Source organism: Galleria mellonella, unplaced genomic scaffold, assembly GCF_026898425.1.
Source record: "Galleria mellonella isolate WM207_F2 unplaced genomic scaffold, CSIRO_AGI_GalMel_v1 utg403, whole genome shotgun sequence".
NCBI classification, from domain to species: Eukaryota; Metazoa; Arthropoda; class Insecta; order Lepidoptera; family Pyralidae; genus Galleria; species Galleria mellonella.
The window spans coordinates 744,279-771,214 of record NW_026442095.1 but is presented as its reverse complement, the minus strand read 5'-3'; the positions used below and the strand labels follow the sequence as shown (position 1 = coordinate 771,214).

The window sequence follows — 26,936 nt, the reverse complement described above, 5'->3', positions numbered from 1 at the left end:
TGCTAATTTCTATTAGTGATAGGAATTTTAAAATGTTTTTTCGAGAGATCTTTTTATCTCTTCAAGATATATGGTAAAGTGTATTTTCCTAAGAATATATGTCGTTTGTGTATAAGTGGGATATAGCCACACATTAAGTGCTACGGCGATTTTTTCTCAATCTGACAAAATCTGTCAACAGTTTTTGGGCATAAGTCTAGTTGAGCCACGTGCTTGTTTAGTTTGCAGTATTCAGTAAAAGCCTTTGTTAATACACATATTAATTTTGCTCAAAAGAATTAATTTCTTAGAGTAATTTTCTGAAAACCTCTTATTATTATCAAGGCTTTCGAGTGATTTAATCCTGGCAACAAGAGCTAGATATTATTTGCTGTTTTTAAGCTTTCAAGTTTGAAATGTCTGAGATTTAGGCTTCGAGATATGCCACAATAAGGTCCTGATCTTATTAAAGTATTCTTTGCTGTTCTCTTGCTAATCAGTCAGCTGTTTCATTCACTTGTGATGGTATTGTAATGTTGAATAGCCTATCAACCATCCTCTTAAGTTCCCTTTCCTTTCCCGTGGGCGTTGTAAGAGGCGAATGAGGGAACTTAACGGTCGAGGGATAGGCAGCAGCGTCCCTCTTAAATTATCACCAAAGCCTAACTATGTTTACTAACCCGCTTGCCAAAAGCGTGATAACTGCTGACAAAACCCCCAAGGAGGAAGCCTATGTACAGCAGTGCATACAGACAGTTAACGGCTGTATCATCATCAAGGTTAAGTTACTGTGTAAAAATTGAAATTTAAAGAAAAGTTATATTATTTCAGTAACTTTTCAATATATAGTAGATGATTAAACTGATGATTACAGCGTAAGTGATCCCTTCCGGCGTCCTGCATCCGGGGTACTGATTATATCGTATTAAATCGATCATTTATTCATTTTGCGATCACCGCTAGTTAGTACCCTGTATCAGATTTAACCGAACGTTGCAATGTACTGTGTTTATTATGTTTGTGGTTTAATGTAATTATTAATTTACAAATTTCCGACTTAATTGCAATTTGTTTGAGGTTAATCCTTAGTAATATTATAAATGTGAAAGTTATTTTGTGTTTTTCGTTTATGTGCCTTAACGGTGCCTTAAAGTGCCTTAACGGCTTAACAAATTACAATGAAATTTGATATATACGTAATATATGGGGTGAAGAAGGATATAGGGTATTTTTTATTATGGTCAGTAAACATATTACAGTCACGCAGACGAATCTGCAAGTAAATGCTAATATAGAATAAATCGAAATATAGAAAATTTTATATAAATAAAAATCAATATAAATAAAAATGAATTTATAACAACTACATCTATTTGGCTGATATTCTTTATGTTGCGTTTGTAATTGTCAGGATAAAGCTTGCATGAGAAACAAAGTTTTCGAAAAATTGTACGGAAAAGTAAAAAATTCTTCATTACTGTACCCGTGTGAAGCCGGGGCGAGCAGCTAGTAGCCCATTCAAATAAATAAATATACTCATAACTTTAATCCCTTATTGTTCATATATTTACCAATTTTACTTGTAATAACGTTAAATCAGTATATTACATCGCATTTAATCCATAAATATCGTTATGAACAAATAATTACCAGAGGGAAAGTTTGTACAAAAGTCCATTGCTTGGGTACCTCTGTTCCATTCGTGTTTCAACCGTGAAGCAGTTGTGTTTGAATGGCCGTGTTTCGGTTTGAAGGGTAGGATATGGCGTGAATTTACTGGGTACAGAGGAATAACACCTGAGTCCTCAGGAATGGCAACGCATGGGGGGGTATCATGGGCAAAACAGTATACTCTGTTATGTCCACGGTACTGCTCATGTCTATAGGCGACGGTTACCACTTTCCATCAGGTAGGCCGTCAGCTTGTTTGCCATTCTATTTCAATATTTTGTAATCCATAAGCATCGAAAAATTAGAGATGTAATGTCACGCTTGTCTTCTTTTTCTCCGAATTCCTATTGTCATTCTTCGTACAGCAACTCATTTTAAAGCAATTTTCAGGATAATTATCTTAAACTTGATATTTCTCGTAATGTTACCGAAGTATGATTATATTAGATTTAATAACTGTTTGTTTATAAACATAAATCTTATCACATTCATTAATTTAAAGAGTTAATAACTTTATTTGGTCATATTAATAGACTTTTAAACAATATTATGTTTATTTCAGGTACCAATACTGAAGACTTAAAAGGACATAAATACGAAACTGTGACAAGAATTAGAAATAGAAAAAGGTCGATCGTCGTTGCGAGGGTTTTTGATCCAAACTATCGTTTATACACAATCCGCGGCGCGTCAGCTACTCATGAATATGACATCAGTGTCCGCCTGACCCCGCAATGTTGATTTATGCCCCGACGGCGATCCATCACCCGCCCCGGATAGCTGCGCCGACAAACAAACCACTTTTGCTTGATGGGACAACGGCAAACCTTTTGTGTACCCAATTCGAATTGCCCGGGAATTGAGTATGCATGAATCTCCAATTTCGGCAAAGTGATACGTTTTTGTGAATGTGTGTAGTGTAGTGTGGAATCATGAGGCGACGACCATTGCCGCCCGTTAGGGAGGAAGTGAATACTAAATCTTGGCGTAGTGTGTGTGAGAGCGAATGGGCGATATATGTGCTGGTGTCGTCAGTGGGTGCGTTGACGTACGCTAATAGTTTAGACGGTGAATTTGTGCACGACGATATCCCAGCGATTGTGTCGAACAGTGATGTGAACGGTGCGAACCCTGTTGCCAGGGTGTTTAAGAATGACTTCTGGGGAACCCCAATGTCGGATCTGAACAGTCATAAATCCTACCGGCCGCTGACAACGTTGTCGTTCAGGTGAGTTATTTTCATGATTGTTTTTTATTCATGTTTATATACTGTAGCTTTAAAGAGCATAATAGAAAGAAAAATAAAGGACAAAAGAGGAAGAAGAAGACCGAGGAATAACTACATGGGATAGATAAAAGAAACATTAGGTGTCATGTCGTATGGAGAGGTCGAGGATATGGCCTGGGATAGAGCTGGCTGGAGGAAGATGCATGAATTAGTTGCACCGTCAAGAGGAAACTCTTTAATAAAAAATAAGCTTTAATATCCAATTTCACTGTCAACACTGAGAGATTGTATATGAAAAGAACTGTTAAGAACTTTCCTGTAAGTACTTAAAAAATACACGTTATTAGAAAAAGCTAAAAATATAATTATAATAAAATTATATGTCGTCATCTATTTTGGTATTAGGATGGAGATTGTATTAATTAGAAGCTTACAAAATTTCGCTGTGTGATCGCGGCATAGAATAGGCTACACCTTCCATTCCAGTGAGTGTCGTAAGAGGTATCAAAGGGAACTTAATAGTCAAGGGATGGACAGCAGAGTCCCTCTTAAAACATTACTAAAAGCCTAACTGCGGTTGCCAACCCGCCTACCAAGCGTGGCTACTACTGGCAAAGCTTATCTTTTTTTTATACAACTTAGAATGGCAAACAAGCTGACGGCCCACCTGATGGAAAGTGGTAACTGTCGCCTATAGACATGAGCAGTACCATGGACATAACAGAGTATACTGTTTCGCCCATGATATCCCCCATGAGTCGCCTTTCCTGAGGACTCAGGTGTTATTCCTCTGTACCCAGTAAATTCACGCCATATTCCACCCTTCAAACCAAAACAGTCATGCAAACACAACTGCTTCACGATTGAAACACGAATGGCACAGAGGTACGCAAGCAATCGACTTTTGTACAAAGTCTCCCTCTGGTATCCTAAATAGATATAAATATTATATCTTATAGGGAAGACTTATGTTCAGCAGTGGACTGTTTATTTTCCTTTTTTTTTTAAATTTTTTAACGAATAAGACGTACTATTTAAATGATCTGGAATATTTTTCTCTAGTAAATATTACTAGACTTTGTACAAAAGTCGATTGCTCGGGTACCTCTGTCCCATTCGTGCTTCTACCGTGAAGCAGTTGTGTTTGCATGGCTGTATTTCGGTTTGAAGGGTGGGATATGGCGAGAATTTACAGGGTACAGAGGAATAACACCTGAGTCTTTAGGAATGGCAACGCATGGGCGGTATCGTGGGCGAAACAGTATACTCTGTTATGTCCGTGGTACTGCTCATGTCTATAGGCGACGGTTACTACTTTCCATAAGGTGGGCCGTCAGCTTGTTTGCTATTATAAGTAATCCAGTAATATTCATGTCTGATAATATCACATGATTACAAAATAATTCAAATAACCTTGTAAAGGAGTCTGAATGTTATTTTGTCTGTACTCAGACTAGACTCAGACAACATCCAAGTAACGTAATAAGAGAAACCTTCTTTTAACAGAACTAATGAAGCTTATCTTATTATAAAAGAAAATTTCACGACGAAATTTTGGTACGCGAAAATATTTTCCCGTAACGAGGAAAAAGTCTTTGATACTCCCAAGTTAAATTTTCATGCAGACATTTTGATATACGCATTATTATTTTAATATTAATTATAATAAATTAAAATTTAATTTATTGTTATTATAATTCATGTGAAATTGTCATAAAGACATCATGGAGTAATCTATGAATATCCATAGAGATGGTGTAATCGATTAGTTGGATTTCACGTAAGAATATATATTGCAGGGAGTCAGTGGATGCAGGTGGCTCAGGACCGTTCCTTGTGGCAGTCTATGGGGGAGGTCTATACTCAGTAGTGGACAGAGAACAGCCGAGATGGTGATGATGATAAAATATCATCTCATTATAAATAAATATCATATATGTATAATGAATACATTATACATACAAACGAATACGAGTATTATTTTAATGTATTAGATTACAGTTTATTAATTTAGAAATAATTCTAAAGTTAAAAAAGATTTTTACTTCGTTGAGGCCTGTAGTCTTTAATTCTATTTATTATTTAACTCTTTATTGCACTAGAAACATAAAAATATACAATGACAATTGAGTTATATGATATATACAATTGTTTGAATTGTTTGCCATTCTAAGTTGTATAAAAAAAAAATATGTATATTTTTTTACACTACTGGTTGATATTACTAATGATCAGTGCAATAGCTAATGATTTCAACATTACAGCAATAGTAAAAGCTGGCGATATCCGAGAAACGATACGATGATAGATCGAGCCGGCCTTTAATGCGGGAACCCTGATATCCCCAGCGCGAAGAAGCGATGACTTTCAACTTTACACTCTTGTCGATAATATAACGGTAATGATGGTATTCCGGTGTTTTTATCGCATGTTTTGGAAATATTTACTTCTAGTTTTACTCGCGACTTCCAACGCGTGACCGGAAAATATTCTCTGACACTAGTTATTGAGGTCGCTGGCGGAAGGCCCAAAAAAAAAAACAATTTTATAAATATAACTCAATTTAATTCTAAAATTAATTATTACAATAATAAGTGTCTTCAGATCGATGTGTGATCCGTAAGTGAAGTTATATAAAATCAAACATAAAGGAAATGGGTATTTTTGCTGCGGGAATTGAAATGCTGTCTCGACGCAGGTGTCTTTCTCGGTAGCGCACCTTCTTGCGTCATGCTAGGTGGTCCGATCCGATCGCCGTTGAGGGTGTGTCGTAATACTTGATAGGTATCTACTATAACACATGGATAAACGTATTTTTTGTATTATTATTTCGACCGTTAACTGTCCACTGCTGAACACCAAGCCTTCCCCTTGGGGGGCTTTGCCAGTAGTTGCCGCGCTTGGCAGGCGGATTGGTAACCACAGTTATGCTTTTAGAGATGTTTTATTAAAGGACGCTGCTGCCCATCCCTTACCATCCCTTAGTCGCCTGTTACAACACCCACGAGAAAGGATGGGGTAGCCTATTCTATGATGGGACGACACGGCGAGTTTTAAAATATATACAAATTGAAAATTTATATAAAGAAAATATTCAGACAAATAATAAGAGATACATTTACGATAACAAATGTTTATATTGTGCGGGGTTTGAACCTACAACCATCGGAAGATAAAGCGGTGTGTCCAACCACTACGCTATCAAAATATTAAAATAACATGCAAATTTAAGTATCTATTTAAACTCTCTCTGCATAGTAAGAGGTTAGTGATTGATATAAACCGGCAAATGATGAATAAGGGCAGAGTTCCAAGGAACAACTTAATAATGGAGATTTTTATTTCGGTCGCGTTGTCGATAGCCGATTTACATAGGAGGGTCCGTGGCCCCCACAAATCACGCTACGACCTTGTATTCATATTGATAAACATTCTTTATTGATATGGTAATAGCGACTATGATAGTAAACTGGGTATTTGAGAACCTTTTATGATCCTTAAGGCCAATGTTAACTATGAGAAATATACTGTATTAACAGAAGGAGACTGTAGGAGGAGACTAAAGTAGTTTGTTTGAATACCTCCGTCCCATTCGTGTTTCTACCGTGAAGCAGTTGTGTTTGTATGGCTATGTTTGTGTATTACAATAGTACATTACTGTAGCGGCCAGCAACTGAGGCATTGATGGACGAACGTGCAAATGTGGGTCGAGGCGTAGCCGAGGCACACAGACGTAAGTCCATCAATGCCTAGCTGTGGCCAAGGCTTGTATAGTACTTTTCTCAAACAATGCGCGGAATTCAAAAACAATTTTACTTTTTAAGTTCAATGACGAATAACGAACAATAATAATTTTTCACGCGCCATAATGTTCCTTTTTTTTTTCAATAAACAGCATTCTATTTGTAAGCCAGTTCGAAATTTAAATAAAACCTTTTATTAGTTATCTACTTGGTAGCCATGTTTCGAAGTAAAAGGCCATTCCATTTTTAAATTACAGGACAGATATGAGTGTTTTGCGGCCAGATAAATTACTAATCTGGCCGCAAAACACGACAGATATAGATTTTCATACAACTTTTGCCGGCCGCTGCCCGCATGTATCTGGTCAGTACGGCAATTTTGATTTATCTCTAAGAAGATTGTCAAACGAATGCTCACATTTCCAAACATGTTTGAGAAAAATTTATATTAATATAGAACAAATTACTTTCAGTGATATTTCCTAATAAATACATCACTCCTCATGATGAAAGGTCTTCAAGAAAAGACAATTTACATTTTTTTAAAAGGCCGGCAACGCTATGAGAACACCCCTAGTATCGTTAGCGGCTATGGGCTGCGGTAATCACTTACTATCAGATGAACCACATACTCGTTTATTGCTCTCTCACAAAAAAAAACTTATGCCATAGTAACGAAAATACTGCTCGATTGTTAGGCGAACTTTATTTTAAATTTTTCGCTCTATTTTTTTTAATTTAATATGTTTTTTTTAAATGGACGATAATGGAATGGCAACCCTGCCTGCGCTATCGGTATACACTGGCAAGACAGCAGTGAGATATGATAGGTGAGAATGAAAGCAGATCAATTGGTCTATCGTGATAAATTTTACGAGAATTAACCACGATGGTGTTCAGAGGGAACCGCGTGGAGGTCGACCTGATAGGGTATATTGATAGCAATGGAGACTAATCTCCCATTACTAACAATTTCTACCCCCCCCCCCCCAGCAATGGACACTTAACGGCTGATAAGGTGATGATTTTTAAAAATTTACGTCGATAAATAAATACTCTTTATTGTTAACTAAAGATGTACTCTGACTTCGCACATTTAGACAGAACTTTCAAAAATAACATATACCCCATATTATTCGATGATATGGTAGCTTATTCTTGTGAAATAATTTTCGAAAATCGGTTGAGTAGTTTTAAATTTATTCAATACAAACAAACAGTCAAATCTTTCCATTTTATAATATTAAGTAGTATATTTTTCAATTCTAAAGGGGGGTAAAGAGGTTTCTTCAGGGTCGGCAACGCACGCGTAATACCTCTGGTATTGCAGGCGTTCATAGGCTACGATAACCACTTACCATCAGGTGGGCCGTATGCTTGTTTGCCACCACAGTGGTATAAAAAAAATTAAATCTTCAGGAACACAACTGTGCATCGCATTCAATTTGGTGCAGTAGTTTTTGTGTGATGTCGGATCAAACGTGCAGACAGATGATATATATGATAGTCCACCGTTTGCGTTGGTATTTACAGTAAGTCTGTTATTGAACGAACTAAAGCCTATGGGAGTCTGCAATACCACAAAATTACTGTTCTAACAGTATTATCAAAATATATATTTGTCTAGGTTATATCTAGTTCATATTATTTGACATATTTTTGATATGTAGTTACTAGTTTCTTTTAATAATAATACCCTAAAGTAACTATCATTATACTTGTATTATTCTGGCTTTTGTGATGAGAAAAATGAATAATATTAGATCAAATTACGTTTTAATAGGGTCTGTAGATTGATAGAGCAAAAATGTTGTTAAATATACATGTTGTCTCGGTATAGAAAAGGCAACTCCTTCCTTTGCCAGAAAGCCTTTGCTAAGACGAAACTAAGGGAGGGCGAGGGATGGGCAGTAGCGTTCCTCTTTAAACATCATCAAAGCCTAACTTCTTGCCATACGAAACCCCCCAAGAGGGAGGGTTATGTTCAGCAGTGGATGGTTAAAGATCAAATTTAAAGAAACAGAACAATCTCCGTGACTTAGCGGTAGAAACACTGCTTGGCATAATGAGGTTCGATTCTCGGTTGGGCCATTAGAAAACAAACTTTTCCAAATTGACTCGGGTCTGGGTGCCCTGAATCAATAATGACTATCATCGTTATTAAGTACACCATACCATAAATGTTACAACACGACTCCCTTTTGAGTTTTCTCGTACGGAATCCTATAACCAATATTTATTCCCCTCTTTTCGTGGTAATAAAATAAAACACAATATTTTCAATGAATGGAAAGGAAAACCCAATCAAACATAATGGAATTCGTTGTCCCTTTGTTACGTTAGCAAATCAAAATGATCCTAAAGTAATATCATTACACTAAAATATACTTTCATATAAAATAGAGTCTCTGTGCGTGATTCAAACCGAAACACAGCCATGCAAATACAACTGCTTCACGGCAGAAACACGAACGAGGTGGCCAAGCAAACGACTTTTGTACAAAGTCTCTCATTGGTAATCTAATCTTTAGAAATGCAGCTATATTTGAAAAATACTTTTCGCTAGCTTAGCTAATAAGCTAAAATAAATAAGCTTGGAACCCTCCCCCACTATTCACGTAATATCATGATACGATAATAGGCGAACCCGTGAAATACAACTAGTAATTTAAATAAAGTGCTTACATCAAGCTAATGTAATATTAGGAATAATTCCTTAAGAAATTACAAAGGCTGTTTCTAATTTCCATACCATCCATGTTACATGTTCAAAGCTTTCTAATTTACCTTACGCGGTATGTACATCAACATGTTTGTGTGGGGATATACTTTATTGAATCCTAATTAAAACTTGTTCGTACACACAATATATTATATTTGGATTAATGAATTATATTTACATTGTAAGCACTGAAAATTCGTACAACATAAGTAATATAACGAATTTTGTGTAACGAATTTAACTTAGTGACTACTAAATTTATCATAAATTATTGAAAATAATTATAATTTATGATATTATGTCTTGCTTGATAAAGTTGTCTTGATATTTCGAAGAACATATAAATACAATGCACTTTAACACACACACACACACGCACACACACACGCACACACACACACACACACACACACACACACACACACACACACACACACACACACAGACACACACACACACACACACACAGACACACACACACACACGCGCGCGCGCGCGCGCGCGCGCACGCACACACACACTCATACATGGACATACATAAATACATGCACATACACTTCACAAATGTTATATGAAACTACTCAGAAAGAACAAAACAATATTTAGATTCTTTCTCGATTTCAAGTTGAGCTCTATCAATAATATTTAACAGTAAAAAGGTCTGTAAATCTACGTATCACACGATTCATTTCCCTTCTCGTCCGCGCAAGGACTTACCAAAATAAACGGGCACAGAAATATACAAACTCCTCGTCTCTAACACAACTATTTACGGTTCAATTTGTAACAGATATTTTCTCTATTGGATTAAACTTATTTGTTTTTCTACGTGCCTTACCCAGCTTTGACATCAAACGTCATAGTAAAGGAATATACATTCGATTGTGATAACATCACAAAACATATTGATTTTCATGTTCGCCTTCGATTTATTTAGAATTGATCTTGTTTGTTTTAATAATTCTGAAATAACTAGTTTTTGATCACGATTTCTTTTGTTTGGAATATGACCAGTAGTCCTGTAGACCTAAGAGTTTAGTCACATATTGATCCGATATTAATTTTCTTCGGATTAAAATGACCATTTTTTTGGTTGAGCGATACTTAGAAGTTATTTAATTTAGAATCTAAATAGTTGGTATATTTACTTCAATTTTAGATTTATTATTTATTATTAAAGTACACAATATTAAAGTACATATTTATACTCAACACACATTTGATTTCCCTGATACTGCGCTAATCACGAATTGAGAGGAAGATAAGCCTCTGCACATTGGACTTGATTTTTTCATCAGAGTATATATTACAGTGATTAATTATAAACATGTAAGAGAGTGTAATGCTTGGGGTTTCTTTGTGTAACAGAATCTGAAATGAGAATATCAACAAAAGAACCAAAGCAAACTGAAGTGGCAATGGGCTGGTCACATAACTCGAAGCAACGACAACCGATGGGGAAGAAGGGTTCTTGGATGGCGACTCCGTATGGGCAAACACAGTGTAAAACGACTCTCTAGACTAGATGGAGTGACGTCAAATGCATTGCAGGGAGTCAGTGGATGTGGGTGACTTAGAACCGTTCCTTATGGTAGTATTCAATGCAGTTATAATGGGAAATAGGAACTATCGACTATGTACATTAAAAATGTTTGTAAATTATAGAATAAACTCAATCAAACATAATACACTTTATGCGTTACTATTCTTGAGGATTATTTTAATGAGTTTCTATAATTTCACCGCCATACCCTACCGCCATAGCCTTTGAAATAATGAAGAACACAAGCACGGATTTTTTTTAATACAACTTAGAATGGCAAACAAGCTGACAGCCCACCTGATGGAAAATGGTAACCGTCGCCTTTAAACATGAGCAGTACTATAGACATAACAGAGTAGACTGTTTCGCTCATGATACCCCCCATGCGTGGCCATTCCTGAAGACTCAGATGTTATTTCTCTGTACCCTGTAAATTCACTGCCATATCCCACCCTTCAAACTGAAACACAGCTATGCAAACAAAACTGCCTCACGAGTGGGACAGAGGTGCCCAAGCAATCGACTTTTCTACAAAATCTCCCTTTGGTAAAAGATAAAGTGTCGATAGAAACACAAGTGACATAGAGAACCCAGATCAGTTAAAAGTTATCTACTTTCAAAAAGCCCATAATACATTGAAATGTTCATTATAAAACTGGGCAGCGACATTACAATCATTTTGAAAAGACCCATTCCAAACAATAGTCTCAAAAGCATTATCAACTAAAACTAAACAAAGAGGAACTCATACGAGACAGCGTTAGAAGTAGGTCGCGAAGATTCCCAAGACAATGGGTGTCGGAAACGCCATGGCAGATGTGATAAACGACAGAGGGATGAGTGGCTGAAAAATGCTCCGGTGTAAATTAAAAGGAACCCTGATGATGGATGGCCCTTGTACGGGGATCCCGAAGAAAATATAATTTTGAAGATTGAATGAGTATTTATGGGCGATTGTTTGATTTGAAAGGGGAGTGAGGACTGCTTTTGTTTTTGCGTGTTATATAAATTCTTTTGTTACGTTTTATTTGACTTCTGTTTGAATATTGAATTAACCGATTGTAATGTACAAAAGTATTTGCTTTAGCAGCAACAAATCGGTATATATACATTGTTTGACCATCTTGGCCGTGTACCGGTTAAACACATTATTTATTGAATATTTCTTTTTGTCTTGTTTATCCTTACTAGTTAAAATAAGTTAGTTAAATATTGAATTTTGTGCGCGCCTTTTATAGGTATTTGTACCAGATCAGACTTTATAGCGCGTGGCGTCTCTGGTGTTACAGGCGTCCATAGGCTAGAGTAATCCCGTTTACCATTAGACGGGCCGTATGCAAACAAATATAAATGTTTTTTTACTATACTTGGACAAACACACACTATATAAATTGTATTTTTTGTAATGTATATATATATATATATATATATATATATATATATATATATATATATATATATATATGTATATATAATATTTGATTTGAATATATATATATATATATATATCAAATCAAATATTTCTTTACCAATTTTTAAGTACCAATAATGCAAGTTTTTACCATCATTTGGTATTTATATTAATGCATAGTGTGAATTTGATTTTATTAATCATCATCGTCAAGACATTGATAGGCTCGAATATTGCAATGTGGCATTAAAATACGAATAATTGAATTTTTTTTATCTCAACTATATCTAGTGTTGGGGGAAAGGGATTGTTAGTAATGGAGACTGAGGATCCCATTGCTAGCAATATACCCAACCAGGTCGACCTCCTCGCGATTCCCCTTGGAAACTATCATGGTTAATTCCCGATGAATTCATCATGATGGGCTAACTGGCCTGTTTTCATTCTCATCTATCACCCTTCACTGGTGCTCCGCCAGCGTATCCCATTAACGCAGGCGGCGTTACCGTTACCATACCATTTTCACCCATAAAAAAAACTGTATCTAATATTGATATGAATTAGGATCTTAGAGATGAAAATATTTCTTATTATTGATGTTATTTTTATATTAATTAAATTTTCTTTTAGACAACTATATGAAACGTCTAGAATTTCTTACCATAATTCTATGATAAACAATTTTGTTATGTAAATTCGCTCAAACAAACAAATGAAGATAAATATTTTACGCTTTATTAAATTCGGTGTAATAGTGAGTTCGTTATGCTATACGTATATTAATAATATTATCTCGCAGTAATGGCGTAACACGTTGTTTCTGAATGTTATATCGAATGACGAGAAAATTTGTTTGTTATATTTCTAATTATTCAAATTTTAGCAAATTTTAATATATGTAGACAGATATAGACAAGTGTGTGTGTGTGTGTGTGTGTGTGTGTGCGTGCGTGCGCGCGTGCGTGCGTGCGTGCGTGCGTGCGTGCGTGCGTGCGTGAGTGCGTGCATGTGTGTGTGTGCATATGTTTGTAGGTGTTTACTTGCATATGTATGGGTGTTATTTTCGAAAATCTTTTTATTAAAAATCTTGTGCAAATAGTTAGAAACATATTATATATCAAACAAATAAAATCAAATAAAATATTGCTTTAAAATCATGGAGATGGCAGGAGTTAAAGTATAACTTATATTAATATGTTAAAATATTTCCCCATGAATATTCCTATTAAGTGAAAATCATCATTTGGTCTATTTGGTAAATAAATCAAGATAAAATTGTCAGTAAAAAAAGTAAATTCATCAAGCAAATTTTGCTTCACATAAAAACACCGTCTTCAGTTATGGCGAAACCAGTTTCAATCTTGATTTTAAAATTGAACTAGAGAACTGATTTTAATGGAATTTCCATGAGACTTTTTAGAGATCCTATCAAATATTTAAAAAAATCTGAACGGTTTTTAAATTGACAGAGTTCTGAAGTATAAATATAATGAAATAGGAATAAAAGAATGAAATCGAAATGAGAACCTTTATTTTTCTTTTTTTGAAGCCGGTTAACAAACAATACCGTTCAACAAGTACAAACAGGATTAACTACGTATATTTTTATCTTTCCAGAGACTCGGCAAAACATCCGTCGGACCATTTTTCAAGCGTCCTTTATCATTCTTTTTATTATAATCTAACACCAGGCATATTTGGGTACTACAGTTTTATATTCTCTCCAAAATATAGCTATATCCCATGACTTCGCCCGGGAATCATTATATAAAAAATACTATGTGTCGAGTTTCAACATAATCTACCCGTGTTCCAAGGGATTGTTAGTAATGGGGTTTGATTAACTCATTGTTACCAATACACCCTGTCAGGTCGACCTCCACGCGGTTACTCCTAGAAACCATCGTAGTTAATCATAGTGGAATTCATTACGATGGGCTGACATCCTTTCATCATCACCTATCATACCTACCTCCTAGCGGTTCCCCCTGGAAACTATCACGGCTCGTTCCTGATGAATTCATCATGATGGGCTAACTGGCCTGTTTTCATTCTCATCTATCACCCTTCACTGGTGCTCCGCCAGCTCCAGCGCAGGCGGGGTACCTCCATTTTCAAAAAAAAAAACCATTCGTGTTTTTTATGTTATATATAATGTCTATACCAAATATAAAGAAGGTTTAGCCATTATGGCGCCGAGAGGTAACAAACATCGCTTTCATAATAAATTCTTTCTTTCACAATTTTAATATTAGTAATAATAGTAACGAGTGAAAGAGAAAAGAACATTAATTAAATATTTAATTATATTTCCCATGAATTTTCAGCGCATAGATTAATCACTAAGATTTTATATATTATTACATAAAGTTATATGTTTTTCACAATATATATATATATATATATATTTTTTAATTTTTCTTACAACTTAGAATCATCGGCCCACCTATCATCTATCATAGACTGTTTCACCCATGATACCCTTCATGCGTTGCCATTCCTGAGGACTCAGGTGTTATTTCAAACCCTTCAAACCGAAACACAGCCATGCAAACACAACTGCTTCACGGTTGAAACACGAATGGGACAGAGGTACCCAAGCAATCGCGCGCAAAGTCTCCCTCCGGTATATATATAAATGCAACATTTATATTACATTGAATATATATATATATATATATATATATATATATATATATATATATATATATATATATATATATATATATATATATATATATATATATATATATATATATATATATATATACGATTGATCCCAAACCATCATTCTTCGTTTGCCTTTCCGATTCAATTTATAATCCATTTTTCAAGCACTTGCTGGCATCCCATTGAGCCCAAATTTTGTATACTTATGTAAATTGGATGACGATGCAGTATTATGGCCACAATGAGCTGTTCTGATGATGACGCTGAAAGGTGAATTGATGCTTTATAATAAAATAATGACAATGAATAAAATGATTTCAAACATTATGAGTCAATCGAATTTAAGCACATTTAATTTGTATTAGTGATTTTAAAATTTAATTTTTACTGATTATAAATATACATTAAATTTGATTATATATGCTATATCCTGCGGGTTTGCTCGCGTGAATCAGCAAATATGGAGTACCCTATAAGTTAAGTCAGGATATAACACTTTCACTTGAAACTTTTCCCTTTCGGATTTTTAAGGTTGACTAGAAAAAAAACCTTTTAAGGAATATGCCCGCCTGTGTACTTTCTTGTTATAACCTAATATCTATATTGCCTTGTATCTATGGTGACTTGTAACAACAGGTTCTTCTAAACCTACCGCAAGCACCAGTCTCTCACAAAATTGGTCTTCATATCAAATTGTACCTCAAGTTGTCACTTTATTCTACCTTTTGTGAAGAGAAAGTAAACCATTTATTCATTTATATTAAAAATAAACATACAAACACATATAAATAAATAACCCACATGTGTACCAAATTTCAAAAAATAATTTCATAAGTTAAAAAACAAACAAACAAACTAACTTTCACATTTAGTTATAATATTAGTAGCAAAAATAGCAAGCAAAAAGGTCAAGTGTCGTTCTTTTAAAATTAAATTTACATTCAACGAGTGTGTGTGTGTGTGTTGAAATTTGTGTAAACGTGAACTAGCAACATAGCATAAAAAGTTTAGTGGAAGTACTTCATCAACACGAACTAAATATGAATCGCTATGCATTTCCTGAAAGCTATTTAACTAGAATAGAGAGAGAGAGATCGCGTGCTACAAACTTATTACGGCGCTGCGATTTCCTTCAAGAAATAACATAAGTTTACAAAACCACTTTGCACAGTCGAGGTATCATCAAATGTTTTCAACAAAGTGATATTAGGAACGTTTATTTGGTGATTTACACGTCCATTTATTGTTTTGTATAGAAGTGAACAAAATTAACGGTTTTACTAAAAACAGCAATTTAAAACAACTTTCTAATTTAAAATTAAGAGATTAGTTTAGCGATAAGTCCGCCTTTCGTATTTCATAAGTGTAATATGTATTTATTTTTGTACTGTTATTTTAATTGTGCAATAAAGAGTAAATAAATAAATAAACAAATAAATTTAATAAAACATTATCAAATATTGTTTTTTTTTTACACAACTTAGAATGCAAACAAGCTGACGGTCCACCTGATGGATAGTTGTAACCGTCGCCTATAGACATGAGCAGTACCATGGACATAACAGAGTATACTGTTTCGCCCATGATACCCCCCATGCATTACCATTCCTGAGGACACAGGTGTTATTCCTCTGTACCCTGTAAATTCACGCCTTATCCCATCATTCAAACCGAAAAACAGCCATGCAAACACAACTGCTTCACGGTAGAAACACGAATGGGACAGAGGTACCCAAGCAGTCGATTTTTGTACAGTCTCCTTCTGGTATTATTTATTTTATTTATACATTATTACCATGTTTATGCTCCCTAAAAGGGCTAATAATATTCAAATGTGAAGCATTGCGGCTGTCACCTGAAATACGAGGTTTGTCCGAAATACGTATAAAAGTTTTTAAAAATTTTATTTTACAATTATTCAGGTAAATCAATTTTATCCCCTTCAAAGTACTCCCCCTGTGACATAATGCACTTGTGCCAACGCCGTTTCCACTGTGAGAAGGCTCCTTGAAAGTCCTCTGGTTGTAGGTTTCTCAGCTGCCCCGTCGTAGCTTTTTTTATCTCATTTATGTCCCCCAAATGCCGCCCCCGAAGTACCAATTTGGTTTTTGGGAACAAGAAGAAGTCACACGGGGCCAAATCCGGCGAATAGGGGGGGTGTTCGGTCACCGTAATGGAATTTTTACTCAAAAACTCACGGAACGATCTTGGCGCAAATTTTTTTCATTTGAAGTTCGTTTCTTAGAATTTCGTGGACCACGGTTTTGCCCAAATTAAGCTCTTCAGCCACCTGTCTGACCGTTAAACGACGGTCCCCATTAACACAAGTTCGAATTCTTTCCACGTTTTCGTCGGAATGTGAAGTGGAAGGACGTCCTGAACGTGGGTCATCTTGAACGCTTTCTCGGCCCTCTCTGAATCTTTTTAGCCACTTGTGGACGGTTGGTTCCTTCACAGCATCATCCCCATAAACTGTTCTGAGATCGGCAAAAATTTCACGGCCATTCTTGCCGAGTTTCGAGAGAAACTTGATTACGACGCGCTGCTCTTCAACGGAAGCGGGCTCCATGCCGACGGGGTTTCGTTAAGAGGTAACTTCACAGATGGCGTGACAAGCCAGTTCGCACCGCACGGCGGTCAGACCAGAACTGAAGCATTGTTAGGGACATAAGGAAGGGGTCCTGCGCTTACCTGGCCTCCCCACTCCTCTTTCTCGCATTCCAGAACACTTTTATACGAACTTTCCGGACAGACCTCGTAAAAGAAGGAAAAAGATGATTCGGTAAATATGCAGTCTCCCCGACATTTTTTTCCGATGGATGACAATAAAATGTTGACACCGCTTACGCTATCGGTATACGCTGGCGAGACACTAGTGGGAGATGACTGTTGCGGATGAAAAGGCAGGTCAGTTAGCCCATCGTGTCGATTTCAACGATAAATTAGTCTCGATGGTTTCCAGGGGGAACCACGTGGAGGTCGACCTAATATATTGATAGTAACGGAGACTAACTTTCCCATTACTAATAATCTCTTCCTCCCGACTCCCCGAAATTAAAAGCCAATAGCTGGGGAAGGCTTTGTTCTGCCACTAGACGAGGGCCTTCCGCAACTGTTACCACTTTTCAAAGTCGCTGACCAAAGCGCTCCAATTCTTGGGAAAATGAGGACTCTCTTTATTGCATAAGAAGTCTGCCGCGATCTTTTGACTGACAGATATAGTTAAATATTATTTTGATATATTAGATATGTATATACATAAATTTTTCTCCGCGTCATTACCCACTGGGGTCATTAGTTCCTCACAGTATTACGTCTTCTCTCATTATATACTCTTCAGTCTATGTCAATTGTTTGCATTATTTATGGCAAATCATTCTGGGATTGTGACTCCAGATATATATATATATATATATATATATATATATATATATATATATATATATATATATATATATATATATATATATATATATATATATATATTCCTGAGGACTCAGTTATTCCTCTGTACCCAGTAAATTCACGCCATATCCCACCCTTCAAACCGATATATATATATATATATATATATATATATATATATATATATATATATATATATATATATATATATATATATATATATATATATATATATATAGTATTTGCAATTCTATTTAACACCAAATATCCTGTGAAAGATTGTGTGATATATATAGTGTTTCCTTCAAAAGATTACAACAATAGTAAATTTATTATAGATACAAACAAATTACAAGAAATAATCACAGCGAGAAAACAAATGAGTGACCTTATCACTAAAAGCGATCTCTTCCAGGCAACCTTTAAATGGCGAGGAATAATTATAAACAGTTTGAAATTTCATTAATTAATAAATATATAGAACTATAATTTAATTGGTCTAGTTTAAGATTATAAAGATGTGTAGACAGAGACGACAACATAACCTTCAAGAAAAGAGCATATTCCTTTTTAAAAGGCCGGCAGCACACCTGCAATATCTTTAGTGTTGTGGGTGATCATGGGCGACGGTAGTCACTTACCACCAGGTGAGCCGCACGCTCATTTGCCCTCTGTGTTGTATAAAAAAAAAAGAGATGTGTAGATCTTGTCAGACCATCTTATAGGATAAAAAAAAAACAGTATATGAAGACATGTATATGGTAGAGTCTGAAGTTTAAATATTTACTTACATATGTACGATACATAAAATTTGCTTAAAAACAATTATATTAGTAGTTAACTGTCAACTGCTGAACATAGACCTTACCCCATAAAGAGGGGTTTGCCAATAATTGCCATGTTTAGCAGACGGTTTGGCAATCGCAGTTAAGCTTCGGTGATGTTTGAAGAGGGACGTTGTTGCCCTACTCTCAACTGTTAAGTTCCCTTAGTTGCCTCTTAAGACACCCCACAGGAAAGCAATGAGTGGCAGATTCTATGCCAGGGCTATACGGCAAAAAACAATACTTGTTATAAAAAATTATATTAAGCGGAAATCGAACTTGTGCCAATCAGAAAAAGAGCTATCAAGGATGTCAAGAATTATGAGTTTTAAATTGGATTGTGGATTTTTTACATTCCTATATTTATGCCAATTCTGTGTAAAATATGATGAGACGGTTTTCAGCTTGCAGCGAACAATTTCTCATTTCCTCATTTTTGTCCGTTTTTTGTTTATAAATACGACTTGGGTCGGGTGATTTTTTTCACTTAAAATCTGTCCTTTTATAAGAATATTTAATATTACTTGAATCAAAAGAAAGATCTTGCGGCAATAGGAAAATAAGAAAAAGGAAAAATCAATAAGCACCTTTTAATTTCTTACTGGCGACCGAATTAAAATTACTTGGATAGAAAAAAAAAAAGTCATAAAACAAAAGAGATACATATATCATGCCAGAAATATAGGTACAATATTTTATCAACATCTTTACAAATATTATAAATTTATTTGTGTATTTTTTGTAACTTCTTGGCGTTTCAATCAACTGAACTGCGACTGCAGCAATCCTCTTGAAATTTGATATATACGTCCTGTATGAACTGGGTAAGGACATCTCTCTCCTTTCGTCCACTTCATTACTGAAGGTCGTGTCCTTGAAAGGTGTCTGTTGCCTCTCTTATGATGTTACTCCCTTTCGCATGGTCTTCAGCGGTAAGGATATAGGCTACCATTTATCCTGATCAATCCCTAAATCCAGGTTATGTAGACGAAATCAGGGAAAAAGCTAGAGTTATAATATTTAAATATATAGAATGTTGGTATAATACAAAATTGTGTTCCACGAAAATAAAACCGACTCCAGTTGTGGCAAAAGTTATTTCGATTTAAAAATAAAACCACTGAATCGATTTTAATAAAATTTCTACGAGATCAATCTGTAAGTTTATCCTTTCAGAAGAATAATCGAAATTGCTGTCGTTGCATCTCTGTGCATCTTCTACCGAATTTATCATGCAGAGTGTTCTGAGGAATTGTTCGGATCAATACCCGCTGCTGATTTTCACCACCGTACAACCCGCTACAAACTAAAGTTCCATCCCAACCATCTGGACGAGTGGCGGTCTTTCACCGTGCGTTTTTCAAGGCACTTTCTTTCACGCACAACCACTCTTTGGAATCAACTTCCAGCAGCAGTATTTCCGAACTGATACGACATCATAACCTTCAAGAAAAGAGCATATTCCTTATTAAAAGGCCGGCAGCACACCTGCAATGACGTTGGTGTTGTGGGTGATCATGGGCTGCGGTAGTCACTTACCATCAGGTGAGCCGCAAGGTCGTATGCCCTCTGTGCTGTAAAAAAATTGGTTTATAAGTATTGGGGTCATGAGTTAACAAAAAAAAAATCGAACCGAGAGCCTTTTTGTTTTTGTAGTCGGTTAAAAATATGAACACGTGTAGTTATCAACAGTAATTCACATGAGTAAACCGCGGTTCAATTACAAATTCGGTACAACACTTACAAAGCTACTATATCTCCAATATCACACTTGACTTAACGCTTTGTCACAAAAGCCGCCATGGAAAACACGCGACCATTATAGAGATTCAGACACACTTGTTTGAGCCGAGTAATTCACATAATGACATGTCAGTATTGAGGCATACGTACATGCGTCATTTGTCACCCAGTCGAATGTGCTCGCGTCAATTCTGGAGAGTCGTGTACGAGGATTTTGCGGGAATAAGACGTCAGTGTTTTGTGACGCTTTCCCGGAAAGATTTGGGCCATTAAACTTTGTCATATTATGCCATTGTCGAGTCGGGGGCGTCGCCATTGTCGTGGAAAAACTCCATGCGTTCGCGTATTTGGGGATTAGTTGATAACTTTATTGAGTGTAGGCGTCTAAACTGAAAGTGTTTTGCAAAATTTGTCGTCCAATTTATAATCATGTTTGTGACCTTCAACAAAAGATACAAACTGCTTAAATTTTTAATTGAAATATGTTTTAATACATTAAAAAAAGAATACTCGTTTTGTTTTTCATAGACGGTTTACGATTTATACTATGTATGCTAAATAGACATCAATGGATTCTTATACACTATTATTTGAAATGTACTTAGTATTTTTTTTATGTATTAGAAAATTCAAAAGTATGCGGAAACAGTATGAATTAAATTATAATAGATTTCTTTATATATTTTTATTTACTTAAATGGTTTTGTACGTTTACTTTTAAGAAAATATTATATATATCAAAGTTATAACAAAAATGTCATAGGCTTATCACTTAAAACGATTTCTTCCAGTTAACCTTGAAGAACCCGAAAAGAGAAAATATCTATAGGGATTGTATATACTATACGTATATGTATATATATCTTCCTAAAAATGTATTTTCCAAAATTAAACACTTAGTTCTCGATTGTTTTTGTAGACGTGGCGTGAAGATATAAATAAATATCAGAGGGAAACTTAGTATAAAAGTCGTTTGCTTGGGTACCTCTGGCCCATTCGTGTTTCTATCGTGAAGTAGTTGTGTTTACATGGCTGCGTTTCGGTTTGAAGGGTGGAATATGGCAGTGAATTTACAGGGTACAAGGGAATTCTTGAGTCCTCAGGAATGGCAACGCATGAAGGGTATCATTGGCGAAACAGTATTCTCTGTTATGACCATGTTACTACTCATGTTTATAGGCGACGGTTACCACTTTCCATCAGGTGGGCCGTTAGGTTGTTTGCCATTCTAAGTTGTATCAAAATATACATAAATATGTATACTAGAAATACATACTCTACACATATACATACATACATACATATGCATATATATATATATATATATACACACTACTATCTAATATTTTCAACTTTTGTCCTCGTATTTACATTCGTCGCTCGAGGCGGCGATTATTTTGTTCGCGAGTTACAAATATCCCATTGCCTCGTTCTACGTCAACCCTTTTTACTCCGGTCCATTAGAGGGACAGAGACAAGGATACTAGTACAGAGCTATTTTTATTATGAAATGTAAACAGATCACTTCCCTCTTATCTTGATCGTTACGATGTTGACATACTCTTTTGTTAATCTTAAGAAAGTAAAGTCGGTCAGAAATTAAATATTTTATAGTCTATGATGGAATATAAATATTACAAACGATTTCCCAAAGGACATTCTAAATTTGTCAGTATTTATTTACATATTAGGCGCTGTTTTTGTTGATTCTAATAAGTCTTTTTTTTTTTCAAATAGTTTATTCTCTGTTGTTTTTATATTGATTTTGTAACTGTCGTTTCCGCCGCTTCCCTTTTTGAAACAAGATCCAATAAGTGGTGATGTGGTCTAAGATGGAGCTTGTAGGTCTATTAATATATGGTATATATAATATACATTTTTTTATACAACTTGGAATGGCGGGGGGAAAGGGATTGTTAGTAATGGAGGCTGAGAATCCCATTGCTAGCAATATACCCAACCAGATCGTCCTCCTCGCGGTTTCCCCTGGAAACTATGATGGTTATTTCCTTAATGAATTCATCATGATGGGCTAACTGGCCTGTTTTCATTCTCATCTATCACCCTTCACTGGTGCTCCGCCAGCGTATCCCATTAGCGCAGGCGGGGTTACCATACCATTTTCACCCATCAAAAAAAAAAGCTTGGAATGGCAAACAAGCTGACGGCCCATCTGATGGAAGGTGGTAACGGTCGGCTATAGATTTGAGTTAAATTGGTCTAGATTACTGGCATGTCCTTGGCAGATGTACTTGGCAGTGTATGGGGAAGGCCTATGTCCAGCAGTGAACGGATAACGGCCGAAATTACGATGATGATAATATGTACTTGGCGAAACATAAGCAATGAGAGAGTTCTACTTCTTGGCCATTAGTAGTCGTCCGATGCCGAAAGAGTAAATGTAGAAATCAGGTCATGCAGTTTTTGAACACGCTCTCCAAAATATATTCTGTAGAACATTGGGAGTCGTGCAATTCTGGTGATATTCTAGAATTTGAAGTTCTGAATCGTCTGTTACGAGCTTCTTGGTACAGCGTCTAACAAGATCAAGTGAAATTTTTAAATTCCTTTTTTAATTTGCTTTAAATAATTCTATTCCATTTTGTTTAACAGGACAAATATATATATATATATATATATATATATATATATATATATATATATATATATATATATATATATATATATATATATATATATATATATATATATATATATATATATATATATATATATATATATAGAATAAATGAAGTACAACAAAGAGGGACGGCAAGTTTGGAGCCTCAACTTATTTACGTCACGGTCCAATGGGATCCGGTTTGCGGTGCCCACTCACAAACAGACGCCCTTGGAGCCACGGAATAGATTTTTCCAAGGACACTTCAAAATAAAGAAGCTCGCATTAAGAGTCCTCAGAACGGGCGAGGTTTTTAATTTGCCTGCATTTATTTAAATTTATTACGTATATGGTATTTGTTTATTACTGATAAATAAACAATAAATTTTCACGTACGCACGGATTTTAGAAGTAGGAAAACCCAATGGCCAACCAACTTGCCAACCCAAACCCACTTTCCAAAATAAGATATCAAGACAAAATATATATTATATTTTAAGTTACACCTTTAGGAATACAACTGTGAGAATTGCATTCAATTTAATACAGTAGGTTTTGCATGATGCCGATACAAATATACAGGCAGATGGGCAGATAATCGGACAGACAAAATTTCTAAAAAATACTGCCTTGACTTCTGTTGCTTTTGTTAAGGTGTATATGATATACTTAAAAAAGGGTGAGCACAAAAGATCACGGAAAGGTCGTAGTGTCACAGGTTACTCCGGTAAACGGTCTTATCCTAACTAGTCGGGAAGAACATCTCAGACGGTTACGATTCCGAGGCAGCTCACTCTGGGGAAAGATGCAGAAAGCAATGATCTTAGATACTGCCCGCATTATACGCCGGTTTCTCTCCCTGGGGTCCTAAACCCCGGCCAACTGTGACTTCTACCGGGGGTTAATTTGCCATCTCCTCTCCTTAAGAGGGGAAATGTGATTTTTTGTAAAAATAAACAAAAAATATCGATTTTTCTTAATTTTTTTTTTTATACAACTTAGAATGGCTAACAAGCTGACGGCCCACCTGATGGAAAGTGGTAACCGTCGCCTATAGACATGAGCAGTACCATGGACATAACAGAGTATACTGTTTCGCCAATAATGTCCCCGCGTTGTCATTCTCTCAGGTGTTATTCCTCTGTACCCAGTAAATTCACGCCATATCCCACCCTTCAAACCGAAACACAGCCATGCAAACACAACTGCTTCACGGTTGAAACACGAGTGGGACAGAGGTACCCAAGCAATCGACTTTTGTACAAAGTCTCCCTCTGGTAAAATAAATAAACATAACCTTCAAGAAAAGAGTATATTCCTTTTTAAAAGGCCGGCAGCACACCTGCAATGCCGCTGGTGTTGTGGGTGATCATGGGCGGCGGTAGTCACTTACCATCAGGTGAGCCGCATGCTCGTTTGCCCCCTGTGTTGTAAAAAAAAAAAAATAAATAAATAAATTAAATATCTTCCATGTACAGACAACGTCTAGTTAATATTTTATTAGAGAGACATTGTAAGCAATCCGCTTATCTTATAGCTCGATAGGTCGAGCCCGGATTATATTGTAGCTGGCAGGTGCAAAGGTTCGATTGCCCTCCGGCGGGGAAGTCCGAAACTCCCATTCATTCAGTCACGCGTAAAAATTGGAATATTGGCGGCCGAGACTTTATTTTGGAGGTTCTCGTTTTATATAGGCCAGTATATAAATGCAAATCGTGGGATACTATTTGGCACATTTCAGCTATTCAATTCGACCTACTTCATTCAAAGGGCTTCGGTTGTTTTTAAACATAAACTACTAAACTGCTAGTAACATTGGAATATAGAATTATATTATAAATACAGTAGAAGTATGGTAAGATAAAAACGTGAAATCTTAGTTTTTTTTTTATCAGTATTTTATATATTTACTCTTAAAATGTATCTTCATGTATTATTTAATAAGTAAAATGAGTGTTTATGCATTAAAAAGATGCACAAATTATAAAACAAAATAAATATAAAAATCGGTAAAAAAACTTTTAAGTTAAACGGTTTTATTTTATGTGCACTGAAAACTACAAAATAAATAAATAGTTACTTACCTATCAACCTACGTAGGTGATCTCGGTCATTAATATCTCTGATGGTAGTGGTTGTCATAACATGAACCATGTCAGCGGCCGAAAGGCAGTTCATGAGAGAACACTAACACCAGGGTTTGCTTGGTAGGTAAACTAAGCAGCCCGCACTATAACAAGTAGGTATTTTGACCTTCTAGTTCAGAAATATTTTAGTACTAGGCAGAATAGCTTTTAGGCATATTAGACTAAAATAAAAACGTGGGGCCCATTAACTATTTCTGTATTACTTTCTACTATACTAAGTGTGGATTGCATCGACTTATTATAATCGTCATCATCATCATCCTAGCGGTTTATCCCGGTCGCATCCGAAACCTCATAGCTCCGGAGTCCAGGGTCCGCTGAATCGACTTACTATAATCGTAACTGGAGGTTTTGACCATCAATAACCAGCCGTTACGGCTTCACCAGCGAACGCCGAGCTCATGATCTACCAAAGTATAAGATATGCTCTGCTATAGGTATGATTTCAGAGGGGCCCCACGTTTTTATTTTAGTCTAATATGCCTAAAAGCTATTCTGCCTAGTACTAAAATATTTCTGAACTAGAAGGTCAAAATACCTACTTGTTATAGTGCGGGCTGCTTAGTTTACCTACCAAGCAAACCCTGGTGTTAGTGTTCTCTCATGAACTGCCTTTCGGCCGCTGACATGGTTCATGTTATGACAACCACTACCATCAGAGATATTAATGACCGAGATCACCTACGTAGGTTGATAGGTAAGTAACTATTTATTTATTTTGTAGTTTTCAGTGCACATAAAATAAAACCGTTTAACTTAAAAGTTTTTTTACCGATTTTTATTTTCTTGTTTTTAGTATTTAGTGAAATTGTTTACCGAATATTCCTCATTTTATTTAATTCATTCAGTGCATCATTATTACATGGTTTCTTACCTGATAATTTAGTATAATCTAATTCCTCAATACATAGCCCTTCCAGAGACTTGACTCGACTTAGAGCCACGTATGCTTGTCCTTCCTCAAACCATTTTGAGCCCAAATATACTACTGCATGGTCGACAGTGCTGCCCTGCATTTTATGGACGGTGAATGCTCATGACAAAACTAAGGGCAACATCCTTTTTTCAGCCGTACCATAACTGAATTTTGCTGGAAACTGTATGGCTTTAGGGTAAATAACGTGCATGCCGTCTGTGCCAAAGTCAATTAAAACTGATGATATATCTGTTTCGTACATTTGGGTTCGACGGAACTGAGGCCAAAAAGGTATCTGAGTGTCAAGTGTCTGA

General features: G+C 35.7%; 1 protein-coding gene across 1 annotated transcript in view; it reads left to right on the top strand.

Moving 5' to 3' along the window:
* Positions 1 to 2,216: 2,216 nt before the first annotated feature.
* Positions 2,217 to 26,936, top strand: part of LOC113521095 (protein O-mannosyl-transferase TMTC1-like) — a 159,437-nt gene continuing 134,717 nt past the window's right edge. Inside the window, exon 1 of the mRNA XM_052898206.1 lies at positions 2,217 to 2,878. Coding sequence (XP_052754166.1) covers positions 2,583 to 2,878 — 296 coding nt within the window. The 5' untranslated portion in view covers positions 2,217 to 2,582. The remainder of the gene's footprint in view (positions 2,879 to 26,936) is intronic.